Source organism: Furipterus horrens, unplaced genomic scaffold, assembly GCF_987537825.1.
Source record: "Furipterus horrens unplaced genomic scaffold, mFurHor1.1.pri manual_scaffold_6, whole genome shotgun sequence".
In the NCBI taxonomy this organism is placed as follows: domain Eukaryota; kingdom Metazoa; phylum Chordata; class Mammalia; order Chiroptera; family Furipteridae; genus Furipterus; species Furipterus horrens.
Window position 1 is genome coordinate 55,280,096 of NW_028327176.1, and position 18,329 is coordinate 55,298,424.

The 18,329-nt window shown below is 49.6% G+C and overlaps 2 protein-coding genes, 1 non-coding gene and 1 pseudogene across 7 annotated transcripts; 3 read left to right on the plus strand and 1 right to left on the minus strand.

Annotated features, from left to right (window-relative positions):
• The first annotated feature begins 819 nt into the window (after nt 1-819).
• On the plus strand, nt 820-981 carry LOC150006254 (U1 spliceosomal RNA). Its single transcript, XR_016512205.1, has one exon. It is a non-coding gene; the product is annotated as a U1 spliceosomal RNA (small nuclear RNA).
• Nucleotides 982-7,575: 6,594 nt separating this feature from the next.
• Nucleotides 7,576-9,790, plus strand: TLX2 (T cell leukemia homeobox 2). Its single transcript, XM_090280296.1, has 3 exons — nt 7,576-8,275; nt 8,545-8,782; nt 8,886-9,790. Exons 1-3 carry the CDS (start codon nt 7,876-7,878, stop codon nt 9,100-9,102), a joined length of 855 nt encoding a protein of 284 aa, XP_090136422.1. The 5' UTR covers nt 7,576-7,875; the 3' UTR covers nt 9,103-9,790.
• A 1,447-nt stretch (nt 9,791-11,237) lies between these two features.
• DQX1 (DEAQ-box RNA dependent ATPase 1) lies at nt 11,238-18,312 on the minus strand. 5 transcript variants are annotated; one of them, XM_090281579.1, is made up of 13 exons: nt 17,687-17,746; nt 17,526-17,597; nt 17,090-17,345; nt 16,631-16,824; nt 15,716-16,100; nt 15,142-15,375; nt 14,959-15,043; nt 14,699-14,857; nt 14,426-14,617; nt 12,535-12,654; nt 12,172-12,362; nt 11,663-11,853; nt 11,238-11,445 (listed from the first exon to the last, which is right to left on the minus strand). In XM_090281579.1, exons 3-13 carry the CDS (start codon nt 17,324-17,326, stop codon nt 11,289-11,291), a joined length of 2,145 nt encoding a protein of 714 aa, XP_090137705.1. In that variant the 5' UTR covers nt 17,327-17,345; nt 17,526-17,597; nt 17,687-17,746; the 3' UTR covers nt 11,238-11,288. The 5 variants fall into 5 exon arrangements, with proteins under 5 accessions (XP_090137705.1, XP_090137704.1, XP_090137706.1 ...); XM_090281578.1 differs by having other exon boundaries at nt 14,959-15,058; XM_090281580.1 differs by lacking the exon at nt 14,426-14,617 and having other exon boundaries at nt 14,959-15,058.
• Nucleotides 16,415-16,514, plus strand: LOC150006257 (U6 spliceosomal RNA; annotated as a pseudogene).
• Nucleotides 18,313-18,329: the final 17 nt, after the last annotated feature.

An 18,329-nucleotide genomic window follows, 5' to 3' on the forward strand; every position in this document is an offset into this window, starting at 1 on the left:
ATGATGATTCAATCATAGGCGCCTGCGGAGGCCTGGGACAGACTAATGCAGAGCAGATGCCCAAGGAGGAGGGGAGGACGACTAGGACACTACCGCATACGGATGAGCTGAGGCACCGAGCCCCTGCAGTAGCGTAAGCTCAACCCAGTATTTGGGGAAGACGCAGGGGCGCGGAAAGCTTCTACACCGCTGTCCCCTAGGTCCTTACAGTGGGATTAAAAAACAAGGATAAGTTTACTGTGAAGTTTTGACACCAAATGCAGTTGGAGATTGAAGAAGGGAAAGATCCCAACGGAGACCCGAAAAGGCTTTCTGAAGAAAGCAGGACTTTGTGTCGGGACAATCTAGAGTTGCGGGATTGGGGCGGGGTGAAGAAGTGTGCTGGAAATAGAAAAGGAAGGCTGAGTAGAAGGGAGTGACTGGAGAGGAAGAGGAAGGAGGCCAAGTTGTGCATTTGAGAATAGTGGTAGAAGAAGCAGGGCTTCACAGAAGTTGGAACTTTTAACCTGTTGGGCATTTAGCTAGGCAACTCTTGAAGAGAGGAGGTTACCCTATGAAAGAAACATTTTTGTTCATTTATCTTCAGAGTGAACTGGAGTGGATAAGCGACAAGAAGTTATGGCAGTAGTGATTTTTTAATCGACTAGTCACTACAGCCACTGCTTACCTCCCTGGTCCAGGATGCCATCATCTATCCTCTGGATGAGTAGTGGCTTTTTGCCTGCTTTTCTTGCTTCCACTGTTGCCCCTCTTTAGCCTATTCTCAACACAGCAGCTCAGAATAATTCTGATAAAACATGAATAAAAAAGGATACAAGGATACTTACCTGGCAGGGGAGATACCATGATTACGAAAGTGGTTTTCCTAGGATGAGGCTAAAACATTGCACTTTGGGGGTGCTGACCCGTGTGATTTCCCCAAATGTGGGAAACTCGACTGCATAATTTGTGGTAATGGGAGACTGCATTCACCATCTCCCAGAAAAAAAGGAGGGGAGACACAAGGAAAGTTTTTTGAGTTGATGAATGTTTATTATCTTGATTGTGCTGATTGTTTCATGGGTATATATATACCTACATCAAAACATTAAATTATACATTTTAAATATGTGCAGTTTTACTGTATGCCTCGTTTACCTTAAGAAAGCTGTTAAAAATAAAATTTAAAAATTGGGTGTCTTGCCCTGGCTGGTGTGGCTCAGTGGATCGAGTGCCAGCCTGAGAACTGAAAGGTCACCAGTTCAATTCCCAGTCAGGGCACATGCCTGGGTTGCAGGCCAGGTCCCCAGTTGGGGGCCTGAGAGAAGCAATCAATCACTGTTTCTTTCCCTCTCTCTAAAAATAAATAAAAATAAAATATTTTTAAAAACCAGGTGTCTTTTCTGTTTATAATCTTCCAAAAGCTTCCCTTTTTAATCAGAATAAAAGGCAAAGTCCTTACAAGGGTCTTCAAGGCTTTGCATGGTTTCTCAGTCATTCAATCTCTATTACCATACTGGACCCCTCATTGTTTGATACACCAGGATGTACTCCCACCATGTCCCCAACTTGAAATGCTCAGATGTCCAAATGGCTCCTTTCTTCCTTCAGGTCTTTATTCCACAAGGCCTTTTGTGATCATTTAGATTACTGTAATCACAGCTCCCCACCGTTGCACTTCTCCCCCTTCCTGGCTTTTTCTTCTTAACATTTATTATTATTTAATATATTGTATATTTTTCTTGTTTTCCACCTACCTTTCCCACTAAAATCTAAGCCTCTCAGTGGCAGGGACATTTTTTTTTTTTTTCCTGTTGTATCTATACAGCTCTATTTCCAGTGCCAGTTACAGAGTAGGTATTCAATCAAAATTTTCTGGAAGAATAGATGAATGAATGTAGGTGGTAGTAATGATGGCCTATATTAGACTTTTATCAGTAGAAATGGTAAGGAAAGGCTGTATATGAAACATTTCAAAGGAAAACACAACAGGAGGAAGTGAGTAAGGAGCTTGGGACGGGAGCCTGTCTTCCAGCCTGTTGGACTTAAGGTGGCTGCAGCAATGGCAGGTCGAGTTGGTTAGAAGGCTATAATGGTGTCAGAATTAGGGGTGGCGATCTCAGGCTTTTCTGGATGGATGTAATAGATAAAACTATTGAAATGGATGAAACCTGAGCAGATGTAGAGAGAGAGAAAACTGAAGTCTGAGCTCTGAATGCTCACAGTCTACAGTGGAAGAAGAAAAGTCAGAGGAGGAAAGGACATAAGCATTCACTATGAAAGTCCAAAGATGTAGAATAAGACAATATATGGAAGCCAAAATAAGGGGTATTTCAACAAATAGTTGGTGATTAACAAAGTAAAACATTCAGAGGTACACTGGACCCTGAAGCTCTCTGAGCAAGAGTCTGTGTAGTGAAACTGGCTTGCTGTGGGGTAAAATAATAGATAATGAGAAAATGGAGGCAGTGGGTATGGGCACTAAAAGGGAAAATAAAACAATTTTTCATGAAGAGTCAAAGATTTTGCCTAGAAAATAGCAATCTAAGACAGTTGTGGGTAGGAAGTACTAAGTTCATGAGAGAAAGGATGATATAGAAGTGGCGACAATCTCAAGGGAAGGACACTATACCAATAATAGAAAGGAAGGGAAGTCACAGAAGCACAAGCTGGGAATGTGGTCTCTTCTTGTGAAGCTGTAGGCTTGAAACCTGAAAAATTGAAGAGTTTGGGGGCCACATGCATGTAGAGATAGTGAGATGAATCCAAAACAGTGTGTATGGGAGGTGGGTGTGCTGACCCAGGAGCCTCCATCATTAACAGAAACTAGCAGGAACCAACCTTTCCAGAAAGGTGAAGGCAAAAAGAGAAATTCCTAGGACTGTGGCTGACAGAACTGAAAGCTCTTTGTTCTTGAAGTGGGGCACTGAAATATTTTTTTAATTCCTTAGAAGATTTGCGTGTACTACTGGTTTGTGGCCATTCTCCTCAAAGGATCAGTTAGGCAACCCCTGGGTGGCAGTGCCATCTGTGCTGACCTCAAAAGGTAAGGTGTAGACCTCCGGCCAAGATGGAGGCGTAGATAGACATGCTACATCCCCCTCACAACTAAGAAGGAATACAACTATCTCAAAACTAGAGGCAAACAGAAGTTCCGGAAAACTGAGCTGCATGGAAGTCCAACAATCAAAGATATAAAGAATACTCATCCAGACAGGTAGGAGTGGCAGAGCCAGGGCGGAGAGGACATGGTGTGGTGGTGGCAGCAGCAGTGGCAGCTGCAACCTGCAACTGCAACCCAGCAGAAAGCATAGTCACATGTTTTAAAAACTAGGGAGGGACACCTGGGGAGTGCTCCCAGTACCAGACCAGACCTCACAGCTCACAGTTCCAGCACCAGGGAAAATAAAGCCTCATTGCTTCTGACTGTGAAAACCAGTGGGGGTAGGGGTGGAGGCAGAAACTGCCAGTCTCTCAGTAGAGTTGACTTGTTTAACTCTAGGCCCCCATGGTCCTAGAATGTCTGCAGACCCACCCACTCTGGGAACAATGGCCAGGGCAACAGTTAGAGAGGCTCCAGTCCCATACAGAAGTGGGAGAAGTGCCTGGAAAAGGGGTGAGTGCTGAGCAAGCGGCATTGTTCCCTCTCAGACCCCTCCCCCACATACAGTGCCACTATGTGGTGGTGAAACAGTCCTACCGATGAATACCTAAGGCTCCGCCCCTTACAACGTAACAGGTGCATCAGCTCTACCTAAGACACAGAGGCAAACAAACACAGGAGATTGTCAAGTTGAAGAGACAGAGAAGTATGGCCCAAAGGAGGGAACGGATCAAGGTTCCAGTGGGAGAAGTAAGTGACAAGAAGATAACCAACCTAACAGACAAGGAGATAGCCAACCTAACAGATGTAGAGTTCAAAACACTGGTGATAAAGATGCTCACAGGCTTGACAGATATGCTTAACTATGGCAAATGCATAAGGGAAGAAATGAAGGTTATACTAAATGAAACAAAGGAAAATCCACACAAAACCAATGGTGAAGGGAAGAAAACGGGTTCAGATCAATGATTTGGAACATAAGGAAGAAAAAAACAGTCGACCAGTACAGAATAAGGAAACAAGAATAGAAATAAATGAGGAGAGGCTTAGGAATCTCTGGGACACCTTTAAATGTGCCAACATCCAAATCATAGGGGTGCCAGAAGGAGAAGAGGAATAGCAAGAAATTGAAAGCTTATGTTAAAAAATAATGAAGGAAAACTTCCCAAATTTGGTGAAGGAAATAGACATACAAGTCCAGAAAGCACAGAGTCCCAAACAAGCTAGACCCAAGGAGGACCACACCAAGACACATCATAATGAAAATGCCAAAGGTTCAAGATAAACAGAGAATCTTAAAAGCAGCAAGAGAAAAGCAGAGTTACCTACACAGGGATGCCTATAAGACTATCAGCTGATTTCTCAAAAGAAACTTTACAGGCAAGAAGGCTCTGGCAAGAAGCATTTAATGTGATGAAAACCAAGAACTTAAAACCAAGATTACTCTATCCAGCAAAGCTATCATTTAGAATGGAAGGGGAGATAAAGTGCTTTCCAGACAAGGTAAAGCTAAAGGAGTTCATCATCACCAAGCCATTATTATACGATATGTTAAAGGGACTTATTTAAGGAAAAGATCAAAACTATGAACATGAAAATGACAACAAACTCAAAATTATCAACAACTGACAAAAAATAAAAACAAAATCCAACTAAGCAAACCAGAATAGGAACAGAATCATAGGCATGGGGATCATTTGGAGGGTTATCAGCTGGGAGGGGGAAGGAAGAGTAATGGGGAAAAGGTGTAGGGATTAAGAAGCATAATTGTTTGGTACAAAATAGACAGGGGTAAGTTAAGAATAATATAAGGGTGAAGCCAAAGAACTTATATGCACAACCCATGGACATGAACTAAGGGGGGGTGGAATTGCTGGAGGGAAGGAGGGTACTGGGTGGAGGGGAGCAAAAGAAAAAACTGGGATTACTGTAAGAACATAATCAATAAAATACACACACACACACACACACACACACACACACATATATATATATATAAATAAAAAGGTCAAATTAACAAAAAAGATAGGGTGTACAGTAAGCAGGTGTACAGGTCTATCCCATGCTGCCTTTTTATCTTTTGCTGATTCAGTCATTGATTCATCCCAGAATTTATTTATTCATCTTGGTTGGAGACACACGAGTGTCTACTCTCCTCAGAGGCCCAACCCCTAGAGTGAGGAAAAGGACTGACAAATTCCTAACCTGCAGCCAGTCCCCTTCAGAGGCTTCATTTGCTTTGCTGTCTCCCTTGCATCTCTGTTCACGTCTGGGGGATTCAGCCTTGTTATCTCTGAAGGTTTTGCCTGAATAGCAGGTTTCATGCTATCCTATTCCTCTATTGCTGAGAAAGGGGTGCTTGGGCTTCAGAAAAAGGGCTAGGGGAGGTGATAATGTCTGTCTTCTCCACTGAGATGAGAATACACCTGCCAAATATGCAGAAGCTTCCCAACCCTCTCTCAGGAGTTGTTGCCCTAACAGGTGTGGCTCAGTTGGTTGGGTGTTGTTCTGCAAAGTAAAAGGTCACCCACAAAGTGAAAGGTCACCAGTTCAATTCCCGCTCAGGGCACATGCCTGGGTTTCGGGTTTGGTCCCCAGATGGGATACGTAAAAGGCAACTGACCAATGTTTTTCTCCCACATGGATATTTCTCCCCTTCTCTTTCTCCCTCCCTCCCCCTCGCTCTAAAAATAAAATAAATAAAATCTGAAAAAAGAAAAAAGAGAAGGGGATGTTGGCAGGTTGGGAGAAGAGCTGGAGAAATTGGATGATGGGTGCAGACAAAGTTGGGGAAGGATGTCCATGTTAATGCCCACTGCCTTCCTCCCCTAGACTTCAGACTGAGGCTTCTGAGAACACTGAGGGGCTGGTGGCTTTGGGTGGGGAGAGAGCCCACAGTCTTTTCTTTATCTTCCTGTCCAGATGCCCAAATATCATCCCTCTGTTCCCTGGAGAGAAAAGATCTCACCCTGCCCCAGGCACCAGGCTGCCAGCCCATCTGCTAGGGAGAAAGAAGGGGTAGAGCCTTTCCCAGAAGATCCTGGAGAATCAAATGGAAGATTGGTGCTCCCAGGGAGACCCATCTACTAGACTTAGAAAGCATGTTGGCTCCCATGGGGTAAAAAGCAGCCTGGAACTGAGCGTGGAATGGGCTGGAGTTGAGGGCCTATGGTTGGCACAGCGGGGCGGGACCCTTTGGCCACCACGGGTCCGAGGCTAGCCAAGTTGCTCATTGGTGCCAACCCGCCGCGGGATGATAGAAACACCCCCTCCCTGCGCCCAGTCTCACCGGCTTGGAGGCGCCAGGGCCCCCCCGGGGCCGGGGCAAGCCGGGGAAGGTAATGTAATTCCGACCCAGCTAACCCGATTATGGCGGCCTGCACCGGGCCGGGCGGCGGCAGGGGCGGGTCTAAGGCAGAGGGGCCCGCCCGGCCAGGGGTCCCATCCCAGGGAAGGACGCAGAGTTCACACACTCCCACCTCCTGGGTACTCGGCCATAGGTCATTAGGTCACCAAGCCGCTTCAGTCTTTCCCCACCTCCCTTCTCTGACACGTTCCAGGCACAGTTTCCTGTGCTAGGGTAGGGTGAAGCGTATATGGGAAAGGAGGCGGCTGGCATCCTCTTAAGGAGTCACTTAGGTACCACGTGTCTTCTGTGACGATTTCATCCTTCTGCCTTTGGTGGTGGTAGTAGTGGGAATGGGAGGGGGCGTATGGGAGAATAGACTTCTTGGGCGCAGAGTGGAGGGGCAGAGTCCCTTGTTGGTGTCTCCTGTCGCAGACAGAACGGCAGCTCCAAGCTCACACTGGCCTGAACTGAGCCAAGGATCCGCTTTACACCGATTTGAGAAAATCGAAATTCTGATAAACAGAGGGCACCGATTACTGGCGCTCCAGAAAGGAGCTAGGGGTCCGACGGAAGGGACCAGGAGGTGCACTAAGACACTGGCACGGAGTAGTGGTTCCCCGCCCTAGCCCACCAGACGCGCGCCTGTCACCGCTTCCCACACCTGTGCTCTTTCTGGGCCTTCAAGTCGCCGGCGCCGTTCCCCAGCAGCTTCCCATGGCATCCAAGAAGCCAAAACGAGATTTGGTCTTTGAGGGCACTTAGGCGGGGGGCACAACGAACCCGGGAGTCAGCAGGCAGGACCCATCGGGAGGCAAAAGAGTAGGGGTGTGGGAAGAGGTATCTGCGAGGAAGTCCTAAGGCGGAGGCCGGCAAGGATGGAGTAGCCTTGAGCATCTCGGCTGACTCAGCGCGTAGCCACCCATGCTCTGGCCCCTCCCGGGCTGAGCCTGCTTCCTAACACCCTCGCTGCCTCTCCACCCCACCCCCGCCATCCCTGCCGGCCAGTCTTCCCCTTGCTTGGTGCAAACAGGCGTCTCTTTCTCTTTAATGGGCCGGGCCCCGCCCCTACACTCCCCTCAGCCCCCACTGCCCACTCGAGGCAGATCTGTCAGTCACTGCCCCAGCCAGAGCCGGCCAACCCTCTCCAACCTGGACTCGGGCAGAGGCCCCGCCAGCCCAGCATCCATCTGCGCCTCAGAAACAGTCGGTCACCCTCCCCCGGGATGCCAGTTCCTGCACCGACGCCCGGCAGAGGCCGGCATGGGCGCGGCTACTCACCGTGCACTGGGATGAAGCTGTCCTGGGGCCCCCGGCGCCCAGCCGCAGCGAGCTCCTCGGGCCCTTGAGGCCGCCGCCCTGTGCGCTCCGCTGCTGGGCTCCCAGAACTGTCTGGGACACCCTCCCCAGCCACCGAACCTCCTGCGGTCTTCCCGGACCTGGACCCATGGAGCCAGCGGTGCTGGCCTCGCACAATCTCCCGCATCATGAGCCAATCAGCTTTGGCATTGATCAGATCCTGAGCTGCCCGGAGCCCCACGGGATCGGCCTAGGCCCGGGGCGCACGGGCCAGAGCCATGGGGAGAGTGCGGCGTTCTCAGGTGGATTTCACGGAGCCTCAGGCTACGGGCCCTCGGGGTCCCTGGGCCTGCTACCCGGCGGCCCCGGCATGGGTCCGGGAGGCGTGATCCGCGTTCCCGCGCACCGCCCACTGCCAGTGCAGCCGCCCGCGGGAGGCGCGCCTGCGGTGCCGGGCCCCTCGGGCTTGGGCGGTGCCGGGGGCCTAGCGGGACTCACCTTCCCTTGGATGGACAGCGGCCGCCGCTTTGCCAAAGACCGGCTCACGGGTGAGTCTGCCCAACCCCTCTATCGTCTTGCCACACACTGGCCGGGTTTCCTCATCTTTGATCTCTCGGATCCCAATCCAAGTCCCCTTTCAGACTCCTCCCCCAAATCATTTCAGGGGATCCCCTTCCAACTTGTGTCTCTCGGTCCCGCTGCTGGGAGGCGACGGGAGGGAGCTACCGTCGGCGCCCGCGCCCTTCCCGCGCTCTCTTCTCAGGGACACATCGAACCTTCCCGAAAACCTTACCCTGCTCTTTCTTCCTCCTTGCAGCCGCCCTCTCCCCCTTCTCCGGGACGCGCCGTATCGGCCACCCTTACCAAAACCGGACTCCCCCGAAGCGGAAGAAGCCGCGCACATCCTTCTCGCGTTCGCAGGTGCTAGAGCTCGAGCGGCGCTTCTTGCGCCAGAAGTACCTGGCCTCCGCAGAGAGGGCGGCGCTGGCCAAGGCCCTGCGCATGACCGACGCTCAGGTCAAGACCTGGTTCCAGAACCGGCGCACCAAGTGGCGGTGAGGCGCGGGGCGGGGAGGGACCCCGGGCCAGGTCCAGTGGCTGTGAGGCGCGGGGCGGGCGAGGGCTGGCCTCGCTGACTCCACATCTCCGCCCGTCCAGGCGCCAGACGGCGGAGGAGCGCGAGGCTGAGCGGCACCGCGCGGGGCGACTGCTCCTGCACCTGCAGCAGGACGCGCTACCGCGGCCGCTGCGGCCGCCTTTGCCCCCAGACCCGTTGTGCCTGCACAATTCGTCACTCTTCGCGCTGCAGAACTTGCAGCCCTGGGCCGAGGACAACAAAGTGGCTTCCGTGTCCGGGCTCGCTTCGGTGGTGTGAGCTACGCCTGGGCCGCCGAGCGCTTTTCCGGACCGAGGCGCCGCATGGAGCGCGGAGCCCAGGGCTGTGGCGCGTGTGGCCACCTTTGCGGTGGTCCCGTACTACCATGGCGACGCAGCAGGAGGAGCCGGCCTGGAGGCTCTTGCCGAGGGCTCCTTGCCCACCGCAGGCTCCCAGAGTAACATGGCACGCTTGCCCCGCACGCTGAGACGCGGCCTTTCCCGCCTTTTCCCACTTCTACTGTCTCACCGCTGTTTGAACCTGAGGCGCCCAGAGGGCGGGACCTGCAGTATGGTGGCCAATAAGGTGCGGGGATCGGGCGGGCTGGTCAGTGCTTTCCTGAGGACTCGGGGTTCTTCGGCTGGTGGGTGGGAACTGTGGTGCGGGGCCAGAACAGGTAAAAGGTGGTTCTGCGATGCGGCAGCCCGCACTGGCTGGGTCGGTACCAAAGGTGTGGTGGAAGGAACCCTCCAACCACAACGGAGTAATGATGTAAGAGATGCTGCAGAACGAGTGTGACTGTGACGGGAACCGGAGTGTTATCCACATTGGGCATCTCATCCTTCTGTAAAATAATCGCCAAGGATTCCTTCCTGACTTTGAGCCTCATGTTGTCCGTGTGTGTTCAAACTCCTGACTACGGCCTTCCGCTTGAGCCTCACAACGCGCCTAGGCGGCTGGTGAAAGATGAAAGAGAAAATCTAGGAACACTAATCCCGCTGGGACAGAGCGGAGAGAGGAGGAAGGAGTGGACAAAGTTAACCGGCCCAGTGGAAATAGGTGAGCAGAACTTGGAAAATAATTAGGAAGTGAGAAACCTAAGAATGAATCAAAGATAATTCCAAGGATGGAAATGTAGAGAATCAGGAAATCAATGGTATTGTGGACGATGAAGGGAAATTAGGAAGATAGGAGCAAGATGAACGCTACATGTGTAACTAAATGCTAGACCTAGAGAGAATAAATTCTGGCAAAGTGCCTTTGGGGGAAGTCAGCTGACATCCACATGGAGGTGGAGATAGATGGGATGATGGGGACAGAATCTGCAAAGGAGGAAACTGAAGAGAAAAGCAGAGTTCTAAGAATTAAAATTTTTCCCCACCAAATTCTACAAACACATTTACAATGTGCAAGATGATGGAGGATCTCAAAGTTAGTAGTCCAAGGGAAGAAAAAGGAAAGGAGTACCCAGCTGGAAAGAAAGGGAAACATGATATCCTTGAAATTTTTAGAAAGACTTTAGCTTGTGGATGGGCTAGGGGCTGCTGGGAAGCTTTTTGATGGAAAGTTGAGAGTTTGGGGATGGTTGCAATAGCCTTAAGGTTTCAGAAGGAGCAGGATTTAAGTTGTATGAGGATGGAAAGGAAGATTTTGTCTGATTTCTATAGCACCCTCATTCTTCCTCCCCTGGAGGCAGGAGCAGTGTGATAGAAGGAAGTAAGCCTTAGGCAGGGTCAGAGGCCAACTGAAGCCAAACTACTCATGTTCTGTGACAGCTAGATCAGCCATAGCACAAAGTCTTTTTTAAAAATTATTTATTTATTTATTTTTAGAGGGAGGGAAAGGGAGGGAGAAAGAGAGTGAGAGAAATACCAGTGTGCGAGAAACATGGATTGGTTGCTTCTCACATGCCCCCAACCAGGGACCTGGCCCAAGACTCAGGCATGTGCCCTGACCAGGAATCAAACTGACAACCTCTCGGTTTGCGGGAGGATGCTCAACTCACTGAGCCACACAAGTCAGAGCCATGGCACAAAGTCTTGACCAAAGGTGGGAACCTGGAGAGGGGATATTGCTGGAGGAGTTGGCCCAGAATCTTTGATATTATGTCATCTCTAACTCATGAATGTTGTATATACTGCTGCAGAACCAAACTCAAATTTGGCACCATATGAAAAGAAATTTTAAAGCTCAAAAAGGAGCACAAGGATAGGTTTGGCTTAAGTTAGGGATATGGAGGCATGTCAGTCCCTCTCAGATAAATAAAAGAAGTCTAGGAAAGGGTCCAACCCTATACAGATTGTGGCTTACCCAATTCGTTTCGCTCCCAGCCCACCATTTATTGAGACTCAGGTTCCACGATTTATATTCAACCCTAAACTTTCAGCTTCTAAATCTGGCTGGTGGCCTAGACTGAAGGAGGACTGAATGCAATGAGATGAGTTCTGCTCTGTCCCTTAGGCAGGTCACTGCAGGACACAGACATCTCCAAACTCTTGGGTGGAGGATGATTCATTCTCTGTTGAAGATTCTACCATTTCTTCCCTCAGCTGGTTCAGGAACTCTCTACTTTCACTGGGGGGCAGGTTACTCAGGAAGTATGGAGGGGCCAACTCCACCAGCCTGACAGAGAGAGTCATAATTAGGTGATTTTTGTATACTCACATAATGCAGGTTTTAAAACTCCTCACTGTTCCTCCCACAAACCCTGTCTTCTCAAATCATGTTACTGCAAACCATTATGACCTCTTCTTCTTCTGAAGGCTCTCTAACTCCCTAGCTATAATTTTGGCCCCTGGAAGAGGAATGGGCAGTGTAGGAGGAGTGTCAGTAAACTCACATCTGTGGTTGAATCTCAGAAACAATGGAAAGGCAGTTGTCTTTGGAAATGGAGAAATTGTGGTAAAGAACCCATGGTGGGGGCCTGGCTGGAGCCCGGCGGCTTCGGTAACAGCAGTATGGGGAGAGCTGGGCCACATGCTTATGGGTTAGGAGCAGGTAATTTCCAGTGCCATCTGTGTCTTGGGCCACCTCCATTGAAAGACAAAGAAATTGAAGGAATAAGTTAGAAGAGGCAGATAGTAGAAAAAAGTAAAGGGGTCTGAGAAAGAATTAGTAAGGGTGGTGAGAGTATTAAAAGTAAAGCATTATTTGTAGATGTTACAGTCCTTTCCATACCATAGAGCATTTCCATAGCTCCTTGTACCCCAAAACCTCAAAGAACATTTCTCCTGGCTCCAAAAAATCCTTTGAATGGCCACCTGGACCCCACTTTTAGAGGTAGCATACCAATCTTTCATCTCTCTGCCTTCTGCTTCTTTTAAATGATCCCCAATTCTTTCCCCTAACCTTAAGGAAGTATCCAGACACCAGTGCTTTCTGAAGGTCTTTGCGATTCTTCTCAGAGCCAAAGGCTGGTTGGGACAAGGGAAGTTCAATTCGTTGCATAAGTTCTAGGAGTTCTCCTCGAAGTTTCTGGGCTTGGCACAGTGCTGCCCAGTTTAGACCCCGGGCCTGACACCAAGCCTTGTCTGCTCCATCTAGGAGAGGAAAGGGACAAGGTACAACTAAAGTCCTTATGATCCTCCCAAAGAACCCAACCTTTGGCCAAAGGACCTTCTCTTCCTGGGCATAAAGATCTGTCAGCTGCTTGCACACTTCTCATTTGGAAAATCTGGGATTTTATAAGAGGATGCAGAGTACGCCACTCACTCTGTATAAAGGCTTCATACACCTGGATCAGAGAACTGTGATCACCATCTGCATGTTCCAGGGCCCGACGGAGAGCAGCTTCTTCTGCACAGAGTGGAGGACAGGTAAACCCAGGGGCAGCTGGAAGTAGAAGACAGGAAGATTGTTTTGGGGAATGAGAAAGGAAAAAAATACAGGTGGAATGGTGAAAAGGTGGAAATGTCACTTTGGGAACTTAATGCAAAAGACATTGGCCCTGGCTGGTGTGGCTCAGTGGATTAAGTGCTGAATTGTGAACCTAAAGGTTGCAAGTTTGGTTCCTGGGTAGGGCACATGCCTGGGTTGCAGGCCAGGTCCCCAGCTGGGGGTGTGTGAGAGGCAACCAATCAATGTTTCTCCTGCACATCAATGTTTCTCTCTCTCTCTCCCTCCCTTCCCCTCTCTCAAATAAATAAATAAATACATAAATAAAATCTTTTTTAAAATGCTGCTTTTAACAAAAAGACATCGATAACTTCTATGTGCTATGCACTTTATTAGACATTGACGATAAGTGAAAGACAGTCTCTGTCCTCAAGGAGTCTGGTGAGAGAGACTCGCAAGCAAACTTGATGAACACAATAGGTGTGTGGGCCAATATTTGTATATGAATTTTGAGTAGGAATTAGCTCAGTGGAGAAGGGGTAGAGAGGATTCTAGACACTGGGAACAGAAAGTTGGTAGCATGGCATGAACTGCAAACACCTAGTTTGGGTGGATGAAATGGCATGCATGGCAGAGTTAAAGGAGATAAAGCTGGGGAGGTAGGTATGGGCCAGATCAATCATTAGAGAGATTGGATGTGCTGGGAAAATGAGTTTTACTTTCTGTCTGGAAGGTAAAGAATAGCTGTTGAAGAAGAGTTTTTAAATAAGAGAGTCCATGTGTTTGAAGTTCACATAACTAATTAGGAGGCTACTGGAGGAATCCAGCTGAGCAGTGGCATTGACAGTGAGTATGGAGAAGAGCAGATTAATTTTAAAAATTTAGGAGATAAAAATGAAAGAACCTGGAGAAAGATTAATCTAGACCAATGGTAATGGAGCAGAGATGATTATGCGATTTTGTGGTGGTAATGGTGAGAAGGTCATTTAAAAAGTGGTCAAGTTTAATTCTAGGCTGAAGTACTGAGGACTCTTCTGCTAGACATGTCCATCAGGAATCAGTTATAAGATTCAGAAGAATAGTATTGACAGGGAGATACAAGTTTTAGAAAAGTTAAGTGTGAAGATGGCCCCTCAGACCACAGGTGGGGATGACTTGCTTAGAGAATTCAGGGAATGAGAAGATAAAAGGGGCAAGAATACAAAACCCCGAGGTTCAATTTGCAGTGTATGAGCAGAAGATGAAGGAGCCCAAGAGATTAAGGGACTGGCCAGTGAGGTAGGATGAGAACCATGAGGAGTGGTCACAGAAGCTTAGCGGGGGCAACTTCAAGGAGGGAGTGGTCGGAAGTGTCAAAAGAAGGTTGTGAATAGGGCTCAAAAGTGTTCATTTGATTAGGTCTTTGGGAAGTCACTGGTGACCTCATTTTTGTGGTGGGCTTGAAGCTGGAATGTGGTGGGTGAGGAATACACTAGATGGAATAGAATACAGATTATACTGTCTGGCTGAAGGGGAGTATAGGGCTGAGAAAGAGGGGTGAGGAGTTTTAGTAATAACAGGCAGGAGAGATTTAAGCATGTTGAGAGGAAGAACCAGCAGAAGGAAATGGCTAAAGAGACAAGAGAGGGATAACCAATTAAACCTGGTTCTGTATGCACTGTGAGAGGTAGAAACTGGAGCACAGGGGAAAGGGCTAGCCTTCGGAGCACCAAAACACCAAGGGGAAGGACCAAAGTAGGTGGTAGAGCCAGGGAGAGGTGAGTTATACCAGTGAGCATGGCAGCGAGGGTGAGCATCTCATCCACACAGTCAAACTCGCATGAGGCCAGCAGGGCTTTGGCCAACTCAGGGGGCAGGGGGAACTCTGATAGGATGACACCCAGGTCTGACAGGTCCCCGTTATCATCCAGGGCTGCCAGGTAGTCTAAGTCTTCCAGGGCCTGCATCAGTGCTTCTGGAGCTGGTGAGGAAACAGGGCTTATAGAGCAGAGTCTCAGAGCCTGGTGGTCAGAGAGCAGGGCTTGGGCAGGATGGTGCTCACCAGGCCGGTCCAGGAAGTGACACTCCCCTGGCTCTGCAATCTGTCTCCTCTTTAGCAGTAATACCAGGGGGCTCAGATTCTCCTCACACACCCTAGGTTGGGGCAATGTGGGAGCTTCTAGTTCTTGGAAGGATTTAGGATACAGACAGAGGCAGGATCCTAAGGGGAGAAAAACCCAGGAAAGACCACTGTAGATTTCTCAGGGCTTGGGTGTTGATAACTTTTTCATGGTTGATCTCAGCAAGGGCAAAATCTCTTACCTGGGGGTGCCCCTCTTGCCCGCAGTTGTCTTGCCTCTGTCTGACACTTGCTGATTGGCCTCAGCACTTGGGATTCTGCTCGTATCTGAGGATTGTACACCTGTCACCGCCCGCAAACCAAGACCAAGACAGATCAGAGTAGGCCATTTATATCTTTGACCCCCCCCCATCTCTGTCACTCACACTTCGAAGCTCCAGTCCTGAGTCAATCACATGTCGAATGGAAGGGAGGGAGAAGGAGAAGTCAGCCAGCCAGTGAGTGACCACAACCTTTCGAGCACCTGAGTCTATGTCCTCGTACACAGCCTGAACAGCTTGACCATGGCCTGGGTGAAGGGGCAGCACCTGTGGCGGAGGACCTTGGATAGCCAAGGTCCCTACCTCCCTGGACAAGGATTCACAGCACAGGGAAATTTCCTGAGGAGAGGGGTGGGGCGTTAGGGCAGTTCTCACCTTGTAGGATCACAGACCCCTTTGAAAAACTTACTAAAGCTTTGGCCCTTCACTCTGAAAAATGCACATACTTATAAAAGTTGGGGGTGTTAAAATTTCAGGAATTCGCTGAACCACAAATCTCTGCATTAGACAGAATAAAAAGAGGATGGTAGACCTCTTCATCCTGAAATCCTTGAGTTCTTCCTCAGGACCCCAACAGTGAATACGACAATTCCAGTGTTCCTAACAAGCAGTGTTCCCCTTACCCCCAGGATGGGAAGGCAGCATAAGGAGCACCTCCTTTTGTAGCCTGTTTTTTTACCTCCTCACTGGGCAGGTACACTAGCACGTCTCCTGGAGCTTCCTTTCGACACAATTCAAGCACAGCCTGGCAGGCAACTTCCACTCGATCAGTGGGGACAGTGTCCATGTAGATGGGAGTGGGGCACCTACCAGGCCCTCTGGGTACACGTACAATAGGAGGATTGTCCCAGAAGGCTTGGAACTTAGGTTCAAGGGCTGGGTCAGTAACCACGACCACTCTGGGGTCCCCTGGAAGGTTCCCCAGCTTGGCATCTCGCAGGAACCCCTGGAGCAAATCTGAGGCCACTGACCGCTCCTGAGCCTCATCCAGCACCAGCACATCCCAGGCTCCAGTGCCCCGGGTTGAGGCCAACTCCTGAAGAAGCAGCCTGTCCCAGCAAAACCTGTTGACATTGGCAGTAGGCAGGGGAGTCAGTGTGGACACTGACCAGCCCCAGAATTCCAGGGAAGCTTCTCCCCCAGGACCCTAGATTTTGATAATTAAGGTCAGAAAAAGATGATAATTAAATTCCTGAGCCTGTGGACCCTTAACAGTGACCTACAACCTCACTGACTGATGACACTTTGTTCAGAAGCTGTACTCCAGCTGGGAAAGGGAGACTTTTGTGATGAGGGTGAGGATGAATGTCTGAGGTCCAGACTGGGCTTAAAGAGCTTAAATCAGCATTGCATAAAACATGATTTAAAGGGTGAGCTGGGTGCTCACTTTGGCAGCATATACTAAAATTGGAACAATACAGAGATTAGCATGGCCCCTGTGCAATAACATGCATATTCTTGAAACGTTCCATATTAAAAAAGGGCGTGTGTGTGAGATGGGTTGAGAGAGCATATGGTGAGATGTCGCAGGACTAGGCTTGTTTCTATCAGGTGAGGAGAATTAGATTTTAATCAGGCCTGCAGAAGGCCTCACCTGAGCAAGGTGTGGGGCCCAGTGCAGTCCTCTTGAGGGATGCTGTATCCAACCTCATGACCCAGGGTCAGGTCCATCTCATCAGCAACCTGCAGGGCCAGGCTCATGGCTGCCAGAGGATAGGGCTGAGTGACAGTTACCTGGCCCTTCTGGAACCCTCTGGCCAGTGCAAATTCTGCACACCACTGAGGGATCTGGGGTAGGGGTAGGGAAGGACAATCAACCATCAAGAAACACAAAGGACTTCTGTCAGATGTGCAATGGGAGCCATGGCCAGTTTAATCTCTCATTTGGGGGTGTACCCTGGTCCTTCAGCACCCTGGGGCGAGCCTAACCCAACTGCCTTAGCCTACCTCCCCCGCAACCCCTGGCAGCTTAATCCTCCCTTGCCCAGGGAAAGGGCAGTTCTCTAGCCCGTCCCCATGTCCACTTCCAGAATCCAATCTCCCCACCCCCCACCTGGGTGCTCTTGCCAGAGCCAGGCTCTCCAGACACCAGCACAACTCCACTGGGGCTACTCTCCAATTGCTCCAAGAAGATAAAGCGAGCAGCCCAGATGGGCAAGGCTCGGCGCTGCTCAAGCAGTTTGTAGTAGCGAGAAGAGAAGGGGAGCTCATCAAAGGGGTTCACAGCCAGTTCAGACTCCCCAGGGCTCAGGCCAGACTCTTCTGCCAACCCAAGAAGCTGAGAGGCCATGGTGGCTCACTGGTAGGACCTACAGAAGGCAGGGCAGTCATTAAGGCTTCATACTATCTTCCCATTTCAGCCCTGGTCCCTAACTTGTATAGTCAGCTGATAATGCACAGGGGCCCATCCTTCCCAGCACTTCTTGCCTGACAGGAGACAATGGAGACTTGAGTCTCCAAGTAAGGGACTATCAAAAGTGAATTATTACCTTGTAGTCAGGTAGAAAAAAAATCCTGTGACTAACACAGGGCCCTCAGGGACAGCCGGAATTATGTGAGACCTGTGGGAAAGACCCCAAGGGAAGAGGATAAAGAATAAGAGAAGTGGGCACAAATAGGGGAGTAGTGCCACAAGATCCTGGATTCAAACCTGCTTGCAGCTCTGAGACGTGTCAGAATGGCAGCCAGTTCCAGAACCATCCAGCCAGTTACCACCAACCTTGACCAGCCTAAAGTACAAAGGTAAGTTCTGGCTCCACCCTGGGGCTTGGTTCAAATGCAATTCTAAAGACTGCTTTTGGGGTGGAGTCACTTGCTCCACCTTATTTAACCTAGTCAGGAGCCTATGGAAAACAGGCTCCAGCCACCACACTGAGCATGTATGAATATAGACACCATGTACTGTGAAAGGCATCCTGGGTCTAGTGTTTTTGTTTTGTGTTTTTTTAAAAGATTTTAATTATTTTTAGAGAGAGGAAGGGAGGGAGAAAGGGAGAGAAACACAGGTCAACTGCCTCTTGTAAGTGTCCCATCTGGAAACCAAACCTGCAACCCAGGCATGTGCCTGGACAGGTAATCAAACAGGCGACCCTTCACTTTGTGGGGAGACACCCAACCGAGCCACGCCAGTGGTAAGGGCATGGGACTTGTAGTTTTGCAGCTGTTTCTTCACAGGTCTGGGCTTAACACTACAGTTACATCTAGTTGCTGTTGGATCTTCAGTTCATTCACTTTTAACGTCACTCATCTCTTGATGAGAGGTGATTCCCGACAGTTCCATTCTCGCCACCCTC